The sequence below is a fragment of the Phyllosticta capitalensis genome (assembly GCF_038381095.1).
Source record: "Phyllosticta capitalensis strain CBS 128856 chromosome Unknown BKA78scaffold_8, whole genome shotgun sequence".
Classification (NCBI taxonomy): Eukaryota; Fungi; Ascomycota; class Dothideomycetes; order Botryosphaeriales; family Phyllostictaceae; genus Phyllosticta; species Phyllosticta capitalensis.
Window position 1 is genome coordinate 1,080,077 of NW_027117446.1, and position 17,027 is coordinate 1,097,103.

The 17,027-nt window shown below is 53.5% G+C and overlaps 6 protein-coding genes across 6 annotated transcripts; 3 read left to right on the forward strand and 3 right to left on the reverse strand.

The window, feature by feature from the left end:
- Positions 1 to 17: 17 nt before the first annotated feature.
- Positions 18 to 3,578, reverse strand: BKA78DRAFT_320392 (p115 like vesicle tethering protein). Its single transcript, XM_066888949.1, has 6 exons — positions 3,201 to 3,578; positions 3,084 to 3,134; positions 2,840 to 3,035; positions 2,318 to 2,790; positions 316 to 2,271; positions 18 to 262 (listed from the first exon to the last, which is right to left on the reverse strand). Exons 1-6 carry the CDS (start codon positions 3,474 to 3,476, stop codon positions 161 to 163), a joined length of 3,054 nt encoding a protein of 1,017 aa, XP_066741938.1. The 5' UTR covers positions 3,477 to 3,578; the 3' UTR covers positions 18 to 160.
- Positions 3,579 to 3,703: 125 nt separating this feature from the next.
- Positions 3,704 to 7,679, forward strand: BKA78DRAFT_175866 (XRN 5'-3' exonuclease N-terminus-domain-containing protein). Its single transcript, XM_066883325.1, has 3 exons — positions 3,704 to 4,256; positions 4,398 to 4,675; positions 4,724 to 7,679. The coding sequence occupies exons 1-3, from the start codon at positions 3,947 to 3,949 to the stop codon at positions 7,385 to 7,387; spliced, it is 3,252 nt and encodes a 1,083-aa protein (XP_066741939.1). The 5' UTR covers positions 3,704 to 3,946; the 3' UTR covers positions 7,388 to 7,679.
- A 664-nt stretch (positions 7,680 to 8,343) lies between these two features.
- Positions 8,344 to 9,279, forward strand: BKA78DRAFT_345571 (uncharacterized protein; the record flags this gene model as incomplete). The annotated part of the gene is made up of 5 exons (XM_066890495.1): positions 8,344 to 8,438; positions 8,483 to 8,723; positions 8,854 to 8,982; positions 9,004 to 9,147; positions 9,190 to 9,279. The coding sequence occupies 5 exons, from the start codon at positions 8,344 to 8,346 to the stop codon at positions 9,202 to 9,204; spliced, it is 624 nt and encodes a 207-aa protein (XP_066741940.1). The 3' UTR covers positions 9,205 to 9,279.
- Positions 9,280 to 9,687: 408 nt separating this feature from the next.
- On the reverse strand, positions 9,688 to 10,434 carry BKA78DRAFT_297739 (uncharacterized protein; the record flags this gene model as incomplete). The annotated part of the gene is made up of 1 exon (XM_066886810.1): positions 9,688 to 10,434. The coding sequence occupies one exon, from the start codon at positions 10,432 to 10,434 to the stop codon at positions 9,688 to 9,690; it is 747 nt and encodes a 248-aa protein (XP_066741941.1).
- A 2,126-nt stretch (positions 10,435 to 12,560) lies between these two features.
- Positions 12,561 to 14,798, forward strand: BKA78DRAFT_345573 (galactose mutarotase-like domain-containing protein). Its single transcript, XM_066890496.1, has 5 exons — positions 12,561 to 13,056; positions 13,240 to 13,361; positions 13,412 to 13,600; positions 13,680 to 14,076; positions 14,184 to 14,798. Exons 1-5 carry the CDS (start codon positions 12,801 to 12,803, stop codon positions 14,423 to 14,425), a joined length of 1,206 nt encoding a protein of 401 aa, XP_066741942.1. The 5' UTR covers positions 12,561 to 12,800; the 3' UTR covers positions 14,426 to 14,798.
- A 325-nt stretch (positions 14,799 to 15,123) lies between these two features.
- BKA78DRAFT_297741 (ribonuclease H-like domain-containing protein) lies at positions 15,124 to 16,461 on the reverse strand (the record flags this gene model as incomplete). Its single annotated transcript, XM_066886811.1, has 1 exon — positions 15,124 to 16,461. One exon carries the CDS (start codon positions 16,459 to 16,461, stop codon positions 15,124 to 15,126), a length of 1,338 nt encoding a protein of 445 aa, XP_066741943.1.
- Positions 16,462 to 17,027: the final 566 nt, after the last annotated feature.

Sequence of the window (17,027 nt, forward strand, 5' to 3'; positions counted from 1 at the left end):
GTAGAGCAGACAAAATCCTCTCATTATAGCAAGCAGTGAGTCAGACTGTTGCAGGATTACGTCAGACGGTAGCCACATTTTCCAAAGGTCCAAATCGCATCGCCCTATGCAGTGGGAACATGATTGATTCGTGGAATTGTACAAATCTATTTTTGACCAACTACTCGACCCCGCTGTCTGCTTCTTCTTCGTCCTCGTCATGCTCATCATCATCATCGTCCTCCCCATCAGATACCTCCTCTCCGAGTTCCTTGAGGCGTTTCTAGTGCAGTTGTTAGCGATTGCTCCGCTTAGTCAGGACAGAATGGAACCAACCTTGTCTTTTGATCTCTTCTCCTCCAAATCAGAAAGAACCATGAGCATGTCATCCAACTCGCCCTGTGCACTGGCCCTAGCCTCCTCCTTCTCCTTTGCTTCAGCCTCCGCCCTGATGAGAGCGTCTACCTTCTCCTTGATCAAAGCCTCTTGCTTCTGAAGCTGGTTCTTGAGGTCTTTGATCTCACCCTTTACCTTCTCAGAGTCCTTTTTCGCTGCCGCAGCCTCCTTCTCCGCCTGTTCGATCTTCTTTGAGAGCTCCTCGGCCTGAGCCGTCTTACGTCGAAGAGTCTCTTCCAAGCTGGTCAAGGTTCCTTGGGTCGTGGATAGATCGGCACGCGTTTGGCTAAAGTTGAGCTCGACTTCCTTCAGCTGCTTGGTCGTCTTTTCAAGACTCTCTTCGGCCTTCTTGGCTCTTGCCTCGAGGCCAGTGATCGTTGTCTTGGCGTCCTTGATCTCCTTTTCAGACTGCTCATTCTTCTGCCGAAGCTCCGCAACCAGCTTTTTCGACGTATCAAGGTCTCTCTCAGCGTACCTACTGCGCTCATCGAGTGCCTGTCTCTCCCTTTTCAATTGCGCAAGCTCTTGTTCGTGCTGTTCCTTTGCTCTTGCGACTTGAGCTTGTGCATCCCTTTGCCGTTGTTGGAGCTGCACGTTCAGGCTGGCCGTATCTCGTTTTTGCTGCTCCTCCAAATTGGCCAGTCGCTCTTTCCATTCCGCGTCCAATTTTGCGATTGCCTGCTCGTGGTTCTTCTGAAGGGTCTCGTGGGCTTGCTTGACTCTATTCAACTCGGCAGAGGAGGTCTCCTCGTCTTTGCGGTGGACAGATTGCTCTTCGCTCAGTTGTCGCTCGAGAGCCAACATTCGCGATTCGGCATTTTGCAGGGCTTTAGTCTTTTCTTCGAGTTGCCCTCGCAAAGAGTCCACCAGATCGCGATCCACACCTTCCGGGTTCTGTTGGATCTCAATGCCTGGGTCTCTGTCAATGGCACGCGACATTCGACTGAAGTTGTCTTTGAGGAAATCTACAAATGTAGCATCGAAGTACACGTCCGGGAGTGTCCCGCCGTATTGTGAGGTACCGCCTTGTGGCAATACTTCGAATTCGCGGACGAGTGGGTGAGTCCGGAGTTGTGTAATGGCATCAAGGTACTTCTCCCTTCCCAATCGATTCAAAAGCACAGGCTGCAGGTCGCGTCTCGGGATTGGGGAGTCCTTGGTCGAGAATTCGTAGATGATTCCGAGCAACACAGCACAGAGACCGCGAACTACTGGCTTGTCGGTATTCGTGCGAGCAGCCGTGGTTACCAGAGATTGGATACTGCTGCCTTCGCCCAAGAAGTCGTTGACGGCATCCGGGTCTTCGAATAGCCAGCCACACAGGAGCTGGAGGTAGCCAATTGTAATTCTTTCATCCTCGCCACTGGCGAGTCCCGCAATCAGGTTGCTGCTCATGGCCTGGATGCAAGTCACCACCTCTTCTCCGTTCTCTGCGTCGCCTTCAACAACACCCATGAGCAAACTCTTGGCATCTGGATTTTCGAATATCAGATGGAAGGCAATGACAGAGGCAAACCAGAGACGGTATGAGTCCACGGTTTGGAAGCTATGCGGGCCCCGTATGAGAGTCGTTACTACGTTGGCGGAGTCATCCTGGCCGGCGAGATGGACGTTGATTGCGTGGTTTAAAAAGTGTCGTCCGGTCTGGTCGTGGTTGTGGAAATAGGCCTTTAGACATTCGCAGGCGGCGAAACGTGCGTCGAAAATCTGAACAGATGCGACACCCAGGATGAGATGGAGGAGCGCCTCGATGACATGGACGTGGGTGACCCCATTCTGCAGCTTTTCGCCATTGACTTGCTCCGGCGGACTTGCTGAGATGGTCACTTGTGTCTGTGCAAATATCTCTTGAAGCCTAGCATTGCCCCTTATCACGTCCCCACACTCGTACAAAGCCTGATGGTATTAGCTACTCATCTAGCAGTTGTCACGTAGTACTCACTTGCGACCTGATGGGTACTGACGCAGACTCGTCAAAGGCAAGGTCAAGACATTGCTGGAGAATGCCGTGTTTGTAGAACGCATCTTGGTTTGCCGGCGTCCCTATGCTTCCCTTGACGACGAACATTCGGAGAACCACGAGCAAGCCGTAGAGATTCTTTTCTTTTGACGGACTTTCCCACGAGTCATCATCTGGGCCTGGACCTTTCGGCTTCGGTGTGTGCATTCCGTTGTCTACTAGTTGCGCGAGCTTCGGCATACAGCCAGATTCTCTGAAGGCCAACTGGTTTGAAGCATTGTATTGGATCAGGTTTGCCATCAGGGTCAAGCAATCCTGAACGACGATTTCGCCTTGCCTGATCGAGCCATCTGCTTCCACCAAGTTGAATATCTTCTCGAATGCATTTTGGAATGCTACGATTTTTTGGAGCTCCGGGGAGGACTGCGTCAAGTCTATCAGGAGGTCGATGGCAACTGCGCCAGGTGTCAGCGATTTTCCACCCATCATGACTATCCCTCTCACCCTCTCTGACAGGCTCCCTGGGATCGTCCAATGTCGCTACGAGTCTGGGAATTCCGAGCGGCGCTGAGAGGATACATTCCTGAGTCCTCTCTGGTCTCAACCTGGAAATATCTTTGAGAAGCTTGAGGGCATAGCGGCGGGAGTAGAAGTCGTGATTTTCGAGGAGGTCGAGGAGTATTGCGATGTTGTCTTGCCGCTACCATGAGCTCAGTACAAGCTGAACCAAGGGGAGCACCAAGCTTACTTGAGTGAATTCGTCGGCCAGCCAGAGGGAAATGTCTTCAGAAGCTTCAGGCTGTAGCACACAGGGTCATTCAGTCATCCATTGGCTATACTGGTGCGATTGATTGCTGCTACATACACTATTGTCATCCGGGTTGAACAGCATCAACAGCGTTTCCAGCAACACCTTTATTGTGTCCAGATCCTCCGCATCCTTTGTCAGGGCACTTATGAGATTGCGAAGAGAGCCGGATGCCACAGAGGCTGGGAACTGTTTGGCGAAGCTCCGCAGCCCCAGTACCGCAGCGCGGCGGTCCTCGAGAAGTGTAGCGCTTGCGAGGCGGCTGCATAGCGTGTCGATGGTAGCAGTGGCGGTTTGCTTTGGCGGCGCCTGCGCCTCGAGCGCGCGCAACATGTTGGTCGGAGCGGGCGCTGGGCGATGTCTAGCGGAGGAGCATCGTAGGACGGTGTTGATGTAGAGGTAGGGGTTGGTGATTCTGGCACCGCAAGCTGTCCCCAAGCCGGAGGTGAACAGCCAGTGGCTCGCGTCCGGGATGCGGGCCCTTTTCTCGGCGTCGCCTGGTCCGAGCGCATCACCTGCAGCCGGCCGGGCGTGGAGCTCCCAAGACGCGCCGCGCTCCGCCTCGATCTTTCAACCATCACTCCCTCACTCATACACAACCCTTGCGGCGCACCTCTCTCGCATTTTCCCACGGAATGCGCATTGACCGCATCAATCGCTGATATCTTCAAACTTGGGCGCTGCCCGCGTCCCTTCTCTCACCTCAACAAGTCCGTCGCCTTTGACGGATCAGTTTCGCCGCCGAAGTCTCTTCCGCACCCTCAGCTCGAGCAAACGCGCGCTGTCCGCTCTCACCCGCCAACATGGGTGTCCCAGCGCTTTTCCGATGGCTCTCGCAAAAATATCCCAAGATTGTCTCCTCGGTCGTCGAAGATAAGCCTCTCGAGTATGCCGACGGCTCCAAGATGCCCGTTGATACAACCAAGCCGAACCCCAACGGCGAGGAAATGGACAACTTGTACCTCGACATGAACGGCATCGTCCACCCTTGCTCCCACCCCGAGGACAAGCCGGCGCCTGAGACTGAGGAGGAAATGATGTTGGAAATCTTCAAGTACACGGAAAGGGTGGTAAACATGGTGCGGCCAAGGAAGATTTTGATGATTGCTGTCGGTATGTCTTGTCGCCCCTGCCATGGCGTGGGCTCGGTACCTTCTTCAGGATTCGAGTCGCAAAGTTGATACGTCTCGAGGCGTTACAACTGCTTTTCTTCGCTTCCGCCATCTTTCTCGATTAACACGCTAACGTTTGCAGATGGTGTCGCTCCCCGTGCCAAGATGAATCAGCAGCGTTCGCGCCGATTCCGTGCTGCCCAGGAAGCGAAACAAAAGGATGAGGACCAAGCAGAATTCATGAAAATGCTCAAGTCAAAACGCGAGACAAGCGGAGAAGAAGGTGTCCACGAGGCAATTGTCAAGAAGACGTGGGACAGTAACTCAATTACTCCCGGAACACCATTCATGGATATCCTCGCAAAGAGTCTGCGTTACTGGTGCGCATACAAGTTGAACACTGATCCTGCGTGGGAGTTGGTATGCTCAGGCCCCAAGTCAGTTTTGTTCGGTGCTAATACATCTTAGTTGAAAGTAATTATCTCCGACGCAACTGTCCCTGGAGAGGGTGAGCACAAGATTATGGAGTTTATCCGCTCGCAGCGACGTTCTCAAGGCCATGACCCCAATACCCGCCATGTTATCTACGGGTTGGACGCCGATTTGATTATGCTGGGCTTGGCGACTCACGAGCCTCACTTCCGAGTCCTTCGTGAAGATGTTTTTGCCCAGGACTCCAAGCCAAAGCCATGCAGAATATGTGGTCAAACTGGACACTACACGGATCAGTGCAAAGGCGAGATCAAAGTCAAACAAGATGAGCACGATATCAAGCAAGCGCCAGTTGGGGAGAAGCCCTTTATTTGGTTGCACGTATCCATTCTCCGCGAGTATTTGGCCGCTGAATTGAACGTGCGAAGTCAAGGATTTCCATTTGATCTTGAGCGCGCTCTAGACGACTGGGTGTTCATGTGCTTTTTCGTGGGTAACGACTTCTTGCCTCATCTCCCTAGTCTTCAAATCAGGGAGGGTGGAATTGATACCCTGATTGCAATTTGGCGCGATTGCCTGCCCGGCATGGGTGGGTACGTTACAAAGGATGGCCACATGGACCTGGAAAAGGCGCAGGTCATCCTGAACGGCCTTGCGAAGCAGGAAGATGCTATTTTCAAGCGTCGCAAGGTATCGGAAGACAAGAGGGAAAGAAATTTCCAGCGCAGAAAGGAGAGGGAAGATGCGATTCGAGCACGGATGGAGGCCAACAATCGCAAGCGTCCCAGGAAGTCCAACGAAGGATTTGGGAACGGAGCAAATGCACCTGCTGGCAAAGGCCGGAAGAAGGAGACTGCCGAAGACTTCATCAACAATGTGCCTTTATTCACGCCCGGAGAGCTCCAGTCGAAGGAGGCCAGGTCTATGACACACGAGAACTTTGTGAACAGAAAGGCCAACTTTCAGGCCAATCAGGCCAACAAAAGTGCGGCTGCCATGTTGAAGGAAAGCTTGAAAAATCCTTCCAGGCAGGCAGCCGAGGGCACGGAAAGTACGATGGACGTAGACTCGACTAGTGGAGACGCGACAGCATCTCCCAGTACGGGCAAGAGAAAGGCGGAGACGCAAGATGTTGAGGGCGCCGATGCTTCCGTCCCTGACACCCCTGAGGTCTCGACTCCCAAAACCGACGAGCCCCCCGAAGACACCGTTCGTCTGTGGGAAGATGGCTACGCCGACAGGTACTATGAGCAAAAGTTTCACGTCGACCCTTCAGACTTGGAGTTCAGGCACAAGGTTGCCAGAGACTACACTGAGGGTCTTGCATGGGTTCTTCTCTACTACTTCCAGGGCTGTCCCTCCTGGACGTGGTACTACCCTCATCACTACGCACCGTTTGCAGCGGATTTTGTTGACATTGGAAAAATGGACATCACGTTTGACAAGGGCAAGCCTTTCAGACCGTATGAGCAGCTCATGGGTGTCTTGCCTGCCGCGTCGAACCATGCCATCCCAGAGGTATTCCGCCCATTGATGACCGAGGAGGACAGCGACATCGTCGACTTTTACCCAGAAGACTTTGTCGTTGATCTCAACGGTGAGAAGATGGCGTGGAAGGGTGTCGCGCTTCTTCCTTTCATCGATGAGAAGCGTCTCTTGAAGGCCATGGACACGAAATATCCTCTGCTGACTGCGGAAGAGACCGCGCGCAACGAGTTTGGAAAGGACGTGCTTTTGTTTTCTACTCAACATCCGCTTTACGAAGAAGTCGCCAAGGTTTTTTACTCCAAGAAGCAGGACAAATCGATGCACAAGCTCGACCCTCTTGTCAGTCAAGGGCTGTCAGGTAAGGTTGAAAAGAACGAGGACTACTTGCCGGAGAGCTCTCTGGTCTTTCCGCTGGAAACCAAGGGCATGCCGGACTTGGACGAAGACAAGTCGATTAGGTCAGTACTTTCATGTTTTGCTCATTTATGGCCACTTACAAGCCTTCACAGTGTTCACTTTGAAATGCCCAAGTCGAGCAATGTCCACAAGTCGATGATTCTGCGAGGAGTGGAATTTCCTCCTCCGGCTCTCGACTCCGCAGACATTCAATCTACGGCAAACCGTGCCCAGCACACAGGCCGCTCCTTTGGCGGTGTTCCTCTGCACAATGACAACCGCGGCTACTCCTCCCACAACCAGAACCGGTACTCCAACGGTCCACCACGCGGAAACCACCGCAATGGTTCCATCAACTACGGCTCTCGTGATTCGGCGCCTGGCTCTGGACCTCGCGGCCCCGGTGGCCAACTGAATCCTGAGAACCCGTTTGCCGCTTTCATCAATCCTGGATTCCCTCCACCCCCGCCGCACCAAGCCGCTGCCAATGGATGGCTTCCTCCTCCGCCCAACGTTGCGGCTGCCAACGGCTTCATGCCGCCACCTCCTCCTGGACATGGCGGTCCTCCAAACGGCGGTGGCTACGGAGGAGGACGTGGTGGCTACGGCGGCGGCGGCGGATACGGAGGTGGACGGCGAGACGACCACTATGCACCTGGTGGCCACCGTGGTGATGACAACTACAGGCCAGGCGGCGGATACGGAGGCGGCAGCCATGGAGGTGGTAGCAATTACCGCGGTGGTGGCAGAGGTGGACACGGAGGACGTGGCGGCGGCCGTGGTGGCCACCGTGGAAATCCGTATGACAGGCGCTAAGGCCGTTGGGAAAGGGGCCATCCTCTGAAAGATGAGAACAGGAACCCCGACATGTGAGAGTTATTTGCGAACGACGAGAAATGGGAATGGAAATCACGGCGTTAGGGAAGGATACGGTCGCCTATGAGCATAGCAAGAGTCGCAGAAAAGGCGTCGGCTGGAGGAAGCTCATCGATTTAAGCAGCGGTCGTTTGTTCGGCCTTTGCTATCACCCTCCGCCATCATCTCTGGCTCAGAAAATGGATGCATTGCTAAGAAGAGTTTTCGAAATTTTTTATGAGTGTGTGAGCATCACAGGCTAGGCGTGAGAAATGAAACCGGAGAAAAAAGGGATGATGGAACAATGGGTCCAAGAGAGTAGATTGAGTTGCTCAGAAAGTCGTGGCTCCAGGGCCATGGACTGGGGAGTCTTAGAGCGAGAGGGCAGTTCTCAAAGTGGGCATCACGGCATCTTTTGGTCGGGATTTCTGATCCGCTCTTTCTAAGACTGCCCCATAATTTGTCAACTGGTGAGTAAAAGCTTGATAGAGCACTCTTCTCTTCAGCTCCATGCCTGTCTAACGGATGGGGTACTTCAGGAACTTATGGTCAGGTGCAAATGTAGGTGTGCTGTAGAGCATCTCAAGTTTTCCCACAGCTCAACTTACGGGCTCCCCCTCTCTCCCACCAGCACAACTCACTCAAAAAAAGGCTGTACTCGAGAAGTCACATCTGAATGTCACATTCGAGATATATTTAGCATTGATAGGACCATTTTCGACTTTTTTGATTGGACGTGATCAGGGTCTACACCACATCTTGTGTACAGAATCCACCCATTTTGAGACTGAATTAACGCTGTTTTGTTCGAAATCCACAAATCCACCTAGTTTACACCTGAATCCACGCTGTTTTGAATGCCGCGTATCTCTGCGTATTGTTGTTGTTGACTGGCTTGAGAGTTTGCGTGGGTGCCAATGGCAAGGGAAACGGCATTCTTTTGTCTCTTGGAGGGTGCTGTAGGCGGTTCCGGCTGGTGGATGCATGGTGGCGGTGGCGTATCAACGTCGTGGTACGCGTGCGTATGGGCGTGCAGAGAAGGTTGTGCTAATGAAGGCGAGAAAACACCAAGGGACAAAGAGAACAGAGCCCAGAAGTGGATTCCGGGCTCATAACAATCGCCATTGTGCGTCGACAACTCGAGGGATACACGTGTGCCTCTTGCAAGATCTCTCGTCGCCCTGGCTGCAAGTACAAGGACTACTACAACCAAAAGAAGGATAAGAAGGGCAAGCGCAATGCCGCAGAGATGGAGGACGCTGGATTGGTGCCTCTCGTAATCGTGGAGGTCGGTGTTGTACGCGCTAAGTTCAACCTTGTCCTCTTGGGGTAGCTCTCTCCATGAAGTCGAGGGCCGCAGTGTCTAGGACTGTTGATTCGGGGGCTTTGAAGCGGAAGGCGTATCCGCGGAGCTCGTGGCCCTTCAGCTGAGCAGCGCATCGGAGTTCGAGCGAGTCCCAATGGAGCTGATCGACGTGAGAGCTCGAAAGGATCCACGTACGCGACCACTTCACATCCTACTACCAGCTGTACCTCCTACTCGCAAGGGAGTCAGAGTACGTACTGACCTGCAGTAGGCTGCCAACCTCACAACCGTTGATTCCGCTCCAGTCTCTTCCTCTCTTGTTCTTCTCAATCCTCCTCCACTTTTTGGATTCTTCGATTTGTCCAACAAGAAATCCACACACCACATCAAAGCAGCAATGGAGTCTATGTTGCAGGTGTGTTACGAAGTGAACCTCCCCCCTCTGCCTAATCTTCAGGTTGGAAAAGAGTAAGGCTTGCCAATAAACAGGCTGCTAAAATTGCTCAGAGAGCAGGTACGGGACAGGCGTCCTTGACTGAATGGGTATAGTGTTCCATTCTAAGTAGCAGCGTTGGTCAGAGCTTACATCAAAACAGATCGACACTTCGCGCGTCCCCCATATTTTGGGGCATGATTCGCTTCCCAACCGCCACTTGGTCCCGCACACGATCCTAACGCATGAGCGGAGTCTGTCTCAACTCGCCGCCGATGTCACGGCTCTTCTGTTCGAGTCCCCGTCGTTTCTGCCTCTTGTGTTTGACACAAACACCGTCCCACTGTCGACGCCTCCTCTGTCAGAACGTGCCTGCCCAACGATGCACTTCAGGGAATGGGTAGCCACAACTCTGTCGACCATGTAGATGACACAGAACGTTGTGGTTTTGGCGTTGTTCTTCATCTACTGCCTGAAGACAACATAACCCTAACCCTGACTTGTCGGCTGATGCGGCGTTGGTCAACTTTCGCGTAGGAGGATCCTACAGACGCAGTAGCTTTTCGAGGTAGCAGATGGACTTGTACACAGCAAGGAGCTCGTCGTCCGTCCAGGAACGGGCTGGCTTGGACCAGCGCCATCGGTAGACTGCGGCGGCCCTTGACTCGGATAACTGGGGAACGGGAACGCCGGTGGCAAGATAACCGTCGACGTAAGATTGACCGTCGTGTACCACGCCGTGTAGGCATTGTAGGCGTAAGTCCCAAGTTGTCCAAGCGTCAAGTGCCAGCTATCCAGTTCTTCTGGTGAGCAAAAGAGATGGTAACCGATGCGGTCGAGAAACGCGCGCTCCGTGATTTGTAGCTCTTCAATCATGTCGGACATGTCTGCCCAGGCTGTGTCTGATATCCGTTGTCTATCGATGACGAATTTGCTGGCGAGCATCATCGCCACCGCAAACAACGGATACTCAGCGTGTCGCTCTACATGTTGACGCACGTCGGCCGTCTTAAAGCGCCAGATGTACAACAGCGCAAGAATATCAACCGGCAGGTCAAACCGGGACACCAACCTTGCCGTCCAGCCCCGAAATTGTAGCGTCGGGTTGGCGGATTCCGACAGGGCAGGCGTGGACAGCGGGAACGTGTTGGTGTCAAACACAATGCCTGGAAATTGGACTTGCGCCCAGTTGGCCGTCTTGAGGCGCCAGAGGTACAACAGCGCGACAAGCACAACCGACTGTTGAAGACGTGCCACCAAGACTGACATCCATTGCCTGAAATGTATTGTGGGGCGGGCAGAGCGTGAAGTGCCGGCTGTTCACATCTTGTCCTTCCAATGGGAAGGATAGATCATAACACATGTAGTAGAGAAACATGCGCTCTACAGCTCTCAACTCTTCAAGACTACTCCTGACCTTTTGGCCCAGGTTGTGTCTCTGGCATCTGTCGTTAAGGAATTTGTATGCCAGCATCATGGCCACCGTGAACAGTCTGTACTTGGTGCCTGGCCATTCGATTTGAGCTGGGTTGGTACCCATCGATAACGCGTAGCGTCATTAATCATGAGTAGGACCGTAGTAATGCCTCAAGGCCTGTGGCTTGAGGTAGACCTGGAGAAGTGATCCGTGTGGATCTTGCGGCCAAAGTTGCTCTCGTGAGTGAAGGGACGCGGACCATCTTTTCTGTAGTCTGGAGCGCCCCTTCGCTGTCCGTGGTCTACCCGTAGATGTGGGGAAGATTACAATCGCACGGAGTTTTCGATCCCAAAACATAGGAGTTTGCTGATGGGGTGTCCTATTCTCTCGCAGTCTCAGTAAGCTTATCCATAATTCGGGCCGTTCCGGATTTTGGATACCTTTCTCCTGTGACTATTGTCACCACTCATTCTTCTCCTTTTTCGATATCACAGACCACCTGCTTTTTCCTAGAGCTCTTACCATACGCAAGGCCTCGGAAGCCGGCGGATTCGTCCGGATTCGAGCTTTCGAGCCAGAGTCTTCGAGTCCACCTTGATATATCTCCCATCAGTCTTCATGTCAACTTCCTGAAGGTAGAGGACTCACAAAACAGTGCAAAACTCGGACACAGAACGGACGTTCCGGCTGGAGTCAATTACAATCGACGACAGATTGGCGAAGACATCACGTAACTACACTTGCATATAGTCAGTCCTAGTCGACTTACCATTCTTCCAACCAACCGACGCATCCGCCGACGAAATCCGCGATATTGCCGGAAAGTCCGAGGGGTGCACGACAGTGGCATCGGAGGAACTCAGCCTCGCTGACCGGCTATGTGGATACTTCATGTAGCACGACATGTGTGGTATCAATTCATGAGCGGGAACATGCACATGCATGGACAGAGAAAAGCAGCACAGCAAGGGTGGCTGGTGATGTTGTGGAGGGAGGAAGGAGAGGTGTGGAAGAGGCTGGAAGAAACATTTGGCTTTGTGCGCTGCCAAGGAAAGCTTGGTGTTGAGGTTAACGCCGTGATGGAATCGGAAGTTGCAAGACCAATTGGGAAAGTTTGTTGCGTTTTGGTGACTGAGTTGTGGCGTTCAATAAGCCGATGAGAAGTAACTTGGTTCTGTTTGCTATTTGCAAGCCATGAGTCGACGAGTGGCTTGTGTCTTTGTTTTCAGATGGTGCTTTGGACAAAAGGGTCATTGCAGAAGCCTTTTCTGAGGATAGCTTTTTACACCTGCAGGTATCCACCGACTGGAAACGAGTACTACGAAGAGGAGCTGTTGATTCGATCTGCCATGCAGCAATGACTTGAACCTCACCCGTTGCCAACAAACAAACTGCAGAATCCAGTTGCAAACATGGCATCTAAGCGAAACAGACGGCAGATGAAAGGCGTTGGAAGGAATTGGGTTTGGATGGCTGATTGCGGGTGACAGGCGAGCCCTTATTTCCCCGCCTTTCTTGTGGGCAGGGATGCTGCAAGGAGGCGTCACAGGCGATGATCACTTCAGTACGTCGAGAAAGGCGGTCGACAGAGGGTGCGCAGCAATGCGCCAGAGGCAGCACGCCATCGGATCCTTCGAGCGGGGCTGTCGTGCCACTACGGTGAGCTGGAAGGGGCGCCTGAAGTGGAAGCCATGAGGGAAGCGGCGTTGCGCGTCAACTGGGCTGGAGCAGCGTCAGCGGCGAGCGGGAGGATTTGTCTGAGTAGTGGACAAACACAGCGAGTAGCAAAACGGCATGCCGAGCAAGAGACCATGAGTAAAAGCCGAAAGCAGGAGGTGGTGGACAAAAAGGTTGTGCCTGATGATCGTTTCCATTCGCTCTTTAGCCGGCCCCAGTTCCCCAGAGCAGCTCGCCAGCCACCTGTTAGTCGAGGTCATGCGAGCGGCGGGCTTGCGGGGTACCCTTCACCCCGAACACACGTAATGGAAGACGGCTAGCTCTGTCCGGGTACTTGGGTTGCTCGAATTTGCTGCTTTGCATTGCGGCTCTACCATTCATCTTCCATATTAAAATCCTCTTCGCCCTTGGACCGGCGCTGACAATTGTCTCGCTGTCGCAGCCACAACTCTGGTCATCCTTCAGTCGCCTATATCACGGCCCTTGCGCTCCTTGACCTTACAGATTGATTGTTGAGCGACAATTCGCAATCACTCCTACAATGGTCGCTGCGACCGCTTTCCAAGTGGCTTTGGCGCTGGCCTTGTCTGCAGCTGGAGTCTCTGCCCAGAATGCCGATGGCAAGTACACCATATCAGCAGAGGGCATTCGCGCCAACTTTATCCCCTATGGCGCCTCCATCTCTAACCTCTTCCTGAATGACTCCAACGGCATCGAACGCGACATTGTACTCGGCTTCGACAATGCAAGCTACTACAGCATCGACAAGCTGCACCCGCATTTGGGCGGTGTTCCCGGTGAGTAGTTGCATTAGTTCACCGATAGCGTCATTTGAACTATTTTTCCTGGAGAAAACATTTGCGATTGGAATTTGGGACCCGTCTCCCGTGACGAGTTCTCCCATTGGCCAGCCGTCCCAGCCGTTGCGTTTTGGTTCCGTTTTCTGTTTTCCTGGTTGGCTGACACGCTGGCGTTGCAAGGCCGCTACGCCAACCGCATCAAGAACGGCACTTTTGAAATCGACGGCATCACGTACAACACGGTCAAGAACGAGAACGACGGCGTAGATACGCTTCATGGAGGATCCAATGGATGGGATTGGGTAAGTTTGTTTTGCAAATTCAAGATGACTTGTGACTGACCATGTGCCAGCGCAACTGGACCGTCGCCGCCTACACCTCCAATTCCATCACCTTTACGCTCTTCGACAAAGATGGCGAACAAGGCTTTCCTGGAGATGTCCAGTCCTTCGTCCAGTACACGCTGACGCCATATACATGGCATCTGAAGATGGGCGCGACGGCTCTGACTAAGAAGACACCCATCATGCTTAGCTCTCACGTGAGTGCTCCAACGTCCTCCCTTGCAACAGACAGCCTACATCGCGATGGTACCCCAAACCACTAACATCGCCCCAAAGACGTACTGGAACCTCGACGGCTTCCAATCCAACGACACGGCCAACGCCCTCAACCACACCTTCTCGCTGCCGTACTCGGGCCAGCGCGTCGGCGTCGACAGCATCCTGATCCCGGACGGGACCATCCTGCCCAACGAAAAGGGCTCCGTCAACGACTTCTGGAGCAGCCCCAAGCAAATCGGCAAGGACATTGCAAAGCCCGAGATCCAGGGCAACTGCGGCGCCGGCTGCGCGGGCTACGACACGTGCTTCATCGTCAACAGGGCCCAGGACGGCCCCTATGATTGGCGCACCAAGGGCCCCGTCGCCAGCTTGAGCAGCGACTTTTCCGGCATCAAGGTCGACGTCTTTACCGATCAGGATGCGTTTCAGATGTACTCGTGCAATTCGATGAATGGTGAGTTGTCTTGCCCTGCCCAGCCCCCACCTTACCCCTCCCTCCCCCTTTTCCCCCGAGATCTTTCCCCCACCCCCCTGAACCCCTCAACTCACACAATCTCCCAGGTACTCTCCCCATCAAAAACACCCAAGGCTTCTTCAACAACACGAACCGACCGCGCGTCGTCGAAAAGTACGGCTGCGTCGTCATGGAGGTCGAGGACTGGATCGACTCGATCAACCAGCCCGAGTGGCAGCGCGAGAAGAAGAACATCTTTGGCCCCGAGACCGACCCCTACGTCTTGCAGGCCGAGTACCGCTTCACCGTCGGCGGCAAGGGCGCGTCGAGTCGCAAGACCGAGTTGTAGGCGCGAGAGATGTGGACGTTTTGAGGGCAGGAAGAGAGAGAGGGAGAGAGATGAGGGATGAAGAGGAGGAATGAATGTGTAGTGTATGTAATTATTCTTGGATGTGTTATGAGATTTAATGATACCATAGTACGCTATGTCGTCGTCGATACCAACTGCGTTGCTCAATCCGAGCGCCGATCGCAGTGGATCGTCTTCGTTGTGCGGCTTCAGGACCCCTCTGGAGTTCACCTCTCCGGCAGGTTGTTTTGCCCCTTACGCGAGATGAGTGGGTGGCTTCGATGCTCTAAAATTGATCATTAAGTGAGGAATTACTGGATATACGAGAGTGTATGTACCCTTAACACATATACACACCCACATGTGACAGGCGAGACCTCATACGTGATGGGAGAGGTCGATTTGGATGCTCTGGAAATACTTATTAGGTAAGTGTATAGCGCAATACTATCTCCACGTTATTTGATTCCTTCGAGAAAAAAGCTCAACTGCGCTTCTCGCAACCTTGTTGAAGAGACACCCTCTGTGCAAGTACTTCCACGTCTCGCCCGAGCTAGATATTTTCGTTGTCCTTTGACTCACACTCGTACGGACCAACTGATCCCTTCTCTGCGTAAGCCTGTTGATCCCGTGCAACATTCAACTCTGACCACTCTCAGAACTTTTGCGAGCCAGTGATCACTGCGACCATCGCCGTTCTAGAAGGAGAGATTACACATTGCCAGAATGGCCCGCTGCGACACTTGTTCATTGTTGACGTCTCCAGAAACTCCAAGCCATCCCTTTCCGACCTTTGCCCACGCAATCGGCGTCTCCTTGCGCTGTGAAGGTCTTCCATCGACAATCTCATATAGCCTGTGTCCGGCCTCGACGTTCTTTAGGCACAGCGCCTTCTGGCTGCTGACCGTCACAAGAGCCGATTCGCGAGGCAATTTCTCATGAACGGGCGTGTTGACCTTGGCCGTGAGACGCTCGTAAGAGCCAGTCTCCCACGGAAATCCGAAATGGGTGTTGAAGAAGGGGCCATAGTCCGGCATGGGCATGAAGCTGCTGAACATGCAGCCAAAGACCGCAGTGCCTCCAGCCAACACGTATTCTTCCATTCGCACCATGAGGTCGACGGTGAATTCATTTATCTCCCTGGCGACGTAGGAGTCGGCGACGATGATGGCGTCCGGCGTGTTCGATCCCAGGTATTCCAAAGCACGCATGATGGAGTTCCCCCTGCGGACCTCCGCATGGTCCTCCAGGTCTTGCAGAAAGTCTTTGTACATGCTACAGAACGTATCCTCTTCTTCGAACAAAAGGATGAGGATATTGCGGCGGCGCTGGGTACGCGTGTGGCTCACAGCCTGTTCGCGCTTGTCCAGCCTCTCGTTGACGAGGGCGTCTGCCTTGCAGTTCTGCTTGCGGGGGACGTGCCAGAACTGTACCAGTATGTTCATTTCCTCGAGAGCTCTGACAGCGCCGTCTAGCTTCTGGAAAAGGCCACGGTTGGCAACTGGACGGCCGCGCGCGTTCTTCCATCCGTTCTTCTTCCACTTGGCGATCCATTCGGTGGCGCCGAAGCAGAGGTACTCCGAGTCGGTTTTGATCACCACTTGCTTCATGTCGGGCACCTGTCCTCTCGGCATGAACAGGCCCGGACGCGTGAGCTGCTTGGCCTCTTCCAGTGCCGCGATGCCTCCTGAGAGCTCAGCGCGCTGGGAAGTGGATGTGGCATTCTCGGTAGGCAAGATTGCTGATCTGTTGAAGCGCGAAGATGGAGCGAAGAATACGGCATAAGCTGCCATAGCATCCAGTTGGCCATTTCCCCGACAGGCGCCGTCAACGGCGATCAGGACAGAGTCGCGGTGAGGTGCGACGGCGCCGGAAGATACGTGGCAAGGAGCCATGATGTAATCGTTGTCGGCTTGAGAAGCTTCATATTTTTCAAGGGCGCCGGGCTCTTCGAACATGCCATTGACAACGAAAGAGCGGCCGCCTGTGGTATTGAGGCAGTCATTGTCTCGGATGGCGTGTGCAGGGGTTCCCATGCTTTCAAGTGTTCGCAATTGTCGGCGTTGCAAGTCTGGTTTGGTTGGAGTCGCTGAGAAAGTTCTCAGCAAGAAGAAGTTGATGTACGTGGAAGAGGTTGCAAACGGACAGTCGCGGCCAGGTGACAGGTGACGCGTCAAAGCGCGCAGAGGTTATTTCCTACCTACATATATGTAGGTTGCCGGCGTCGGGTCGTGCACGGCGAGTAGTTGCTCCTATCGTAACCAGCCTCAATTCTCCTCCGAAGCTTCAAAGTGGACGCCAACAATTCCGAAGGCTCCTTCCCTCAAGTCTTTCAAATATGAAGTTCGAGCGGCGATCACGATTACGTCTCTCGAGCCGCCCTCACTTCCGCCGCGTCAACTTCCAAGTGACTGTCCCAGCTACCTCATCGAAGCAAGTAGTCGCCACGCTGCGACTCCCTTACCAGCACAGTAGGTGAGGAAAGAAATTCAACTTGAGCCCAGCTTCAAGTCGTTGCACACTTAGACGCAAGCGCTTGAATGCTCCCTGTAACTACCGATCATGAGAAAAATTCTCTCTATGTTGAAGGTATCAAGCGCTC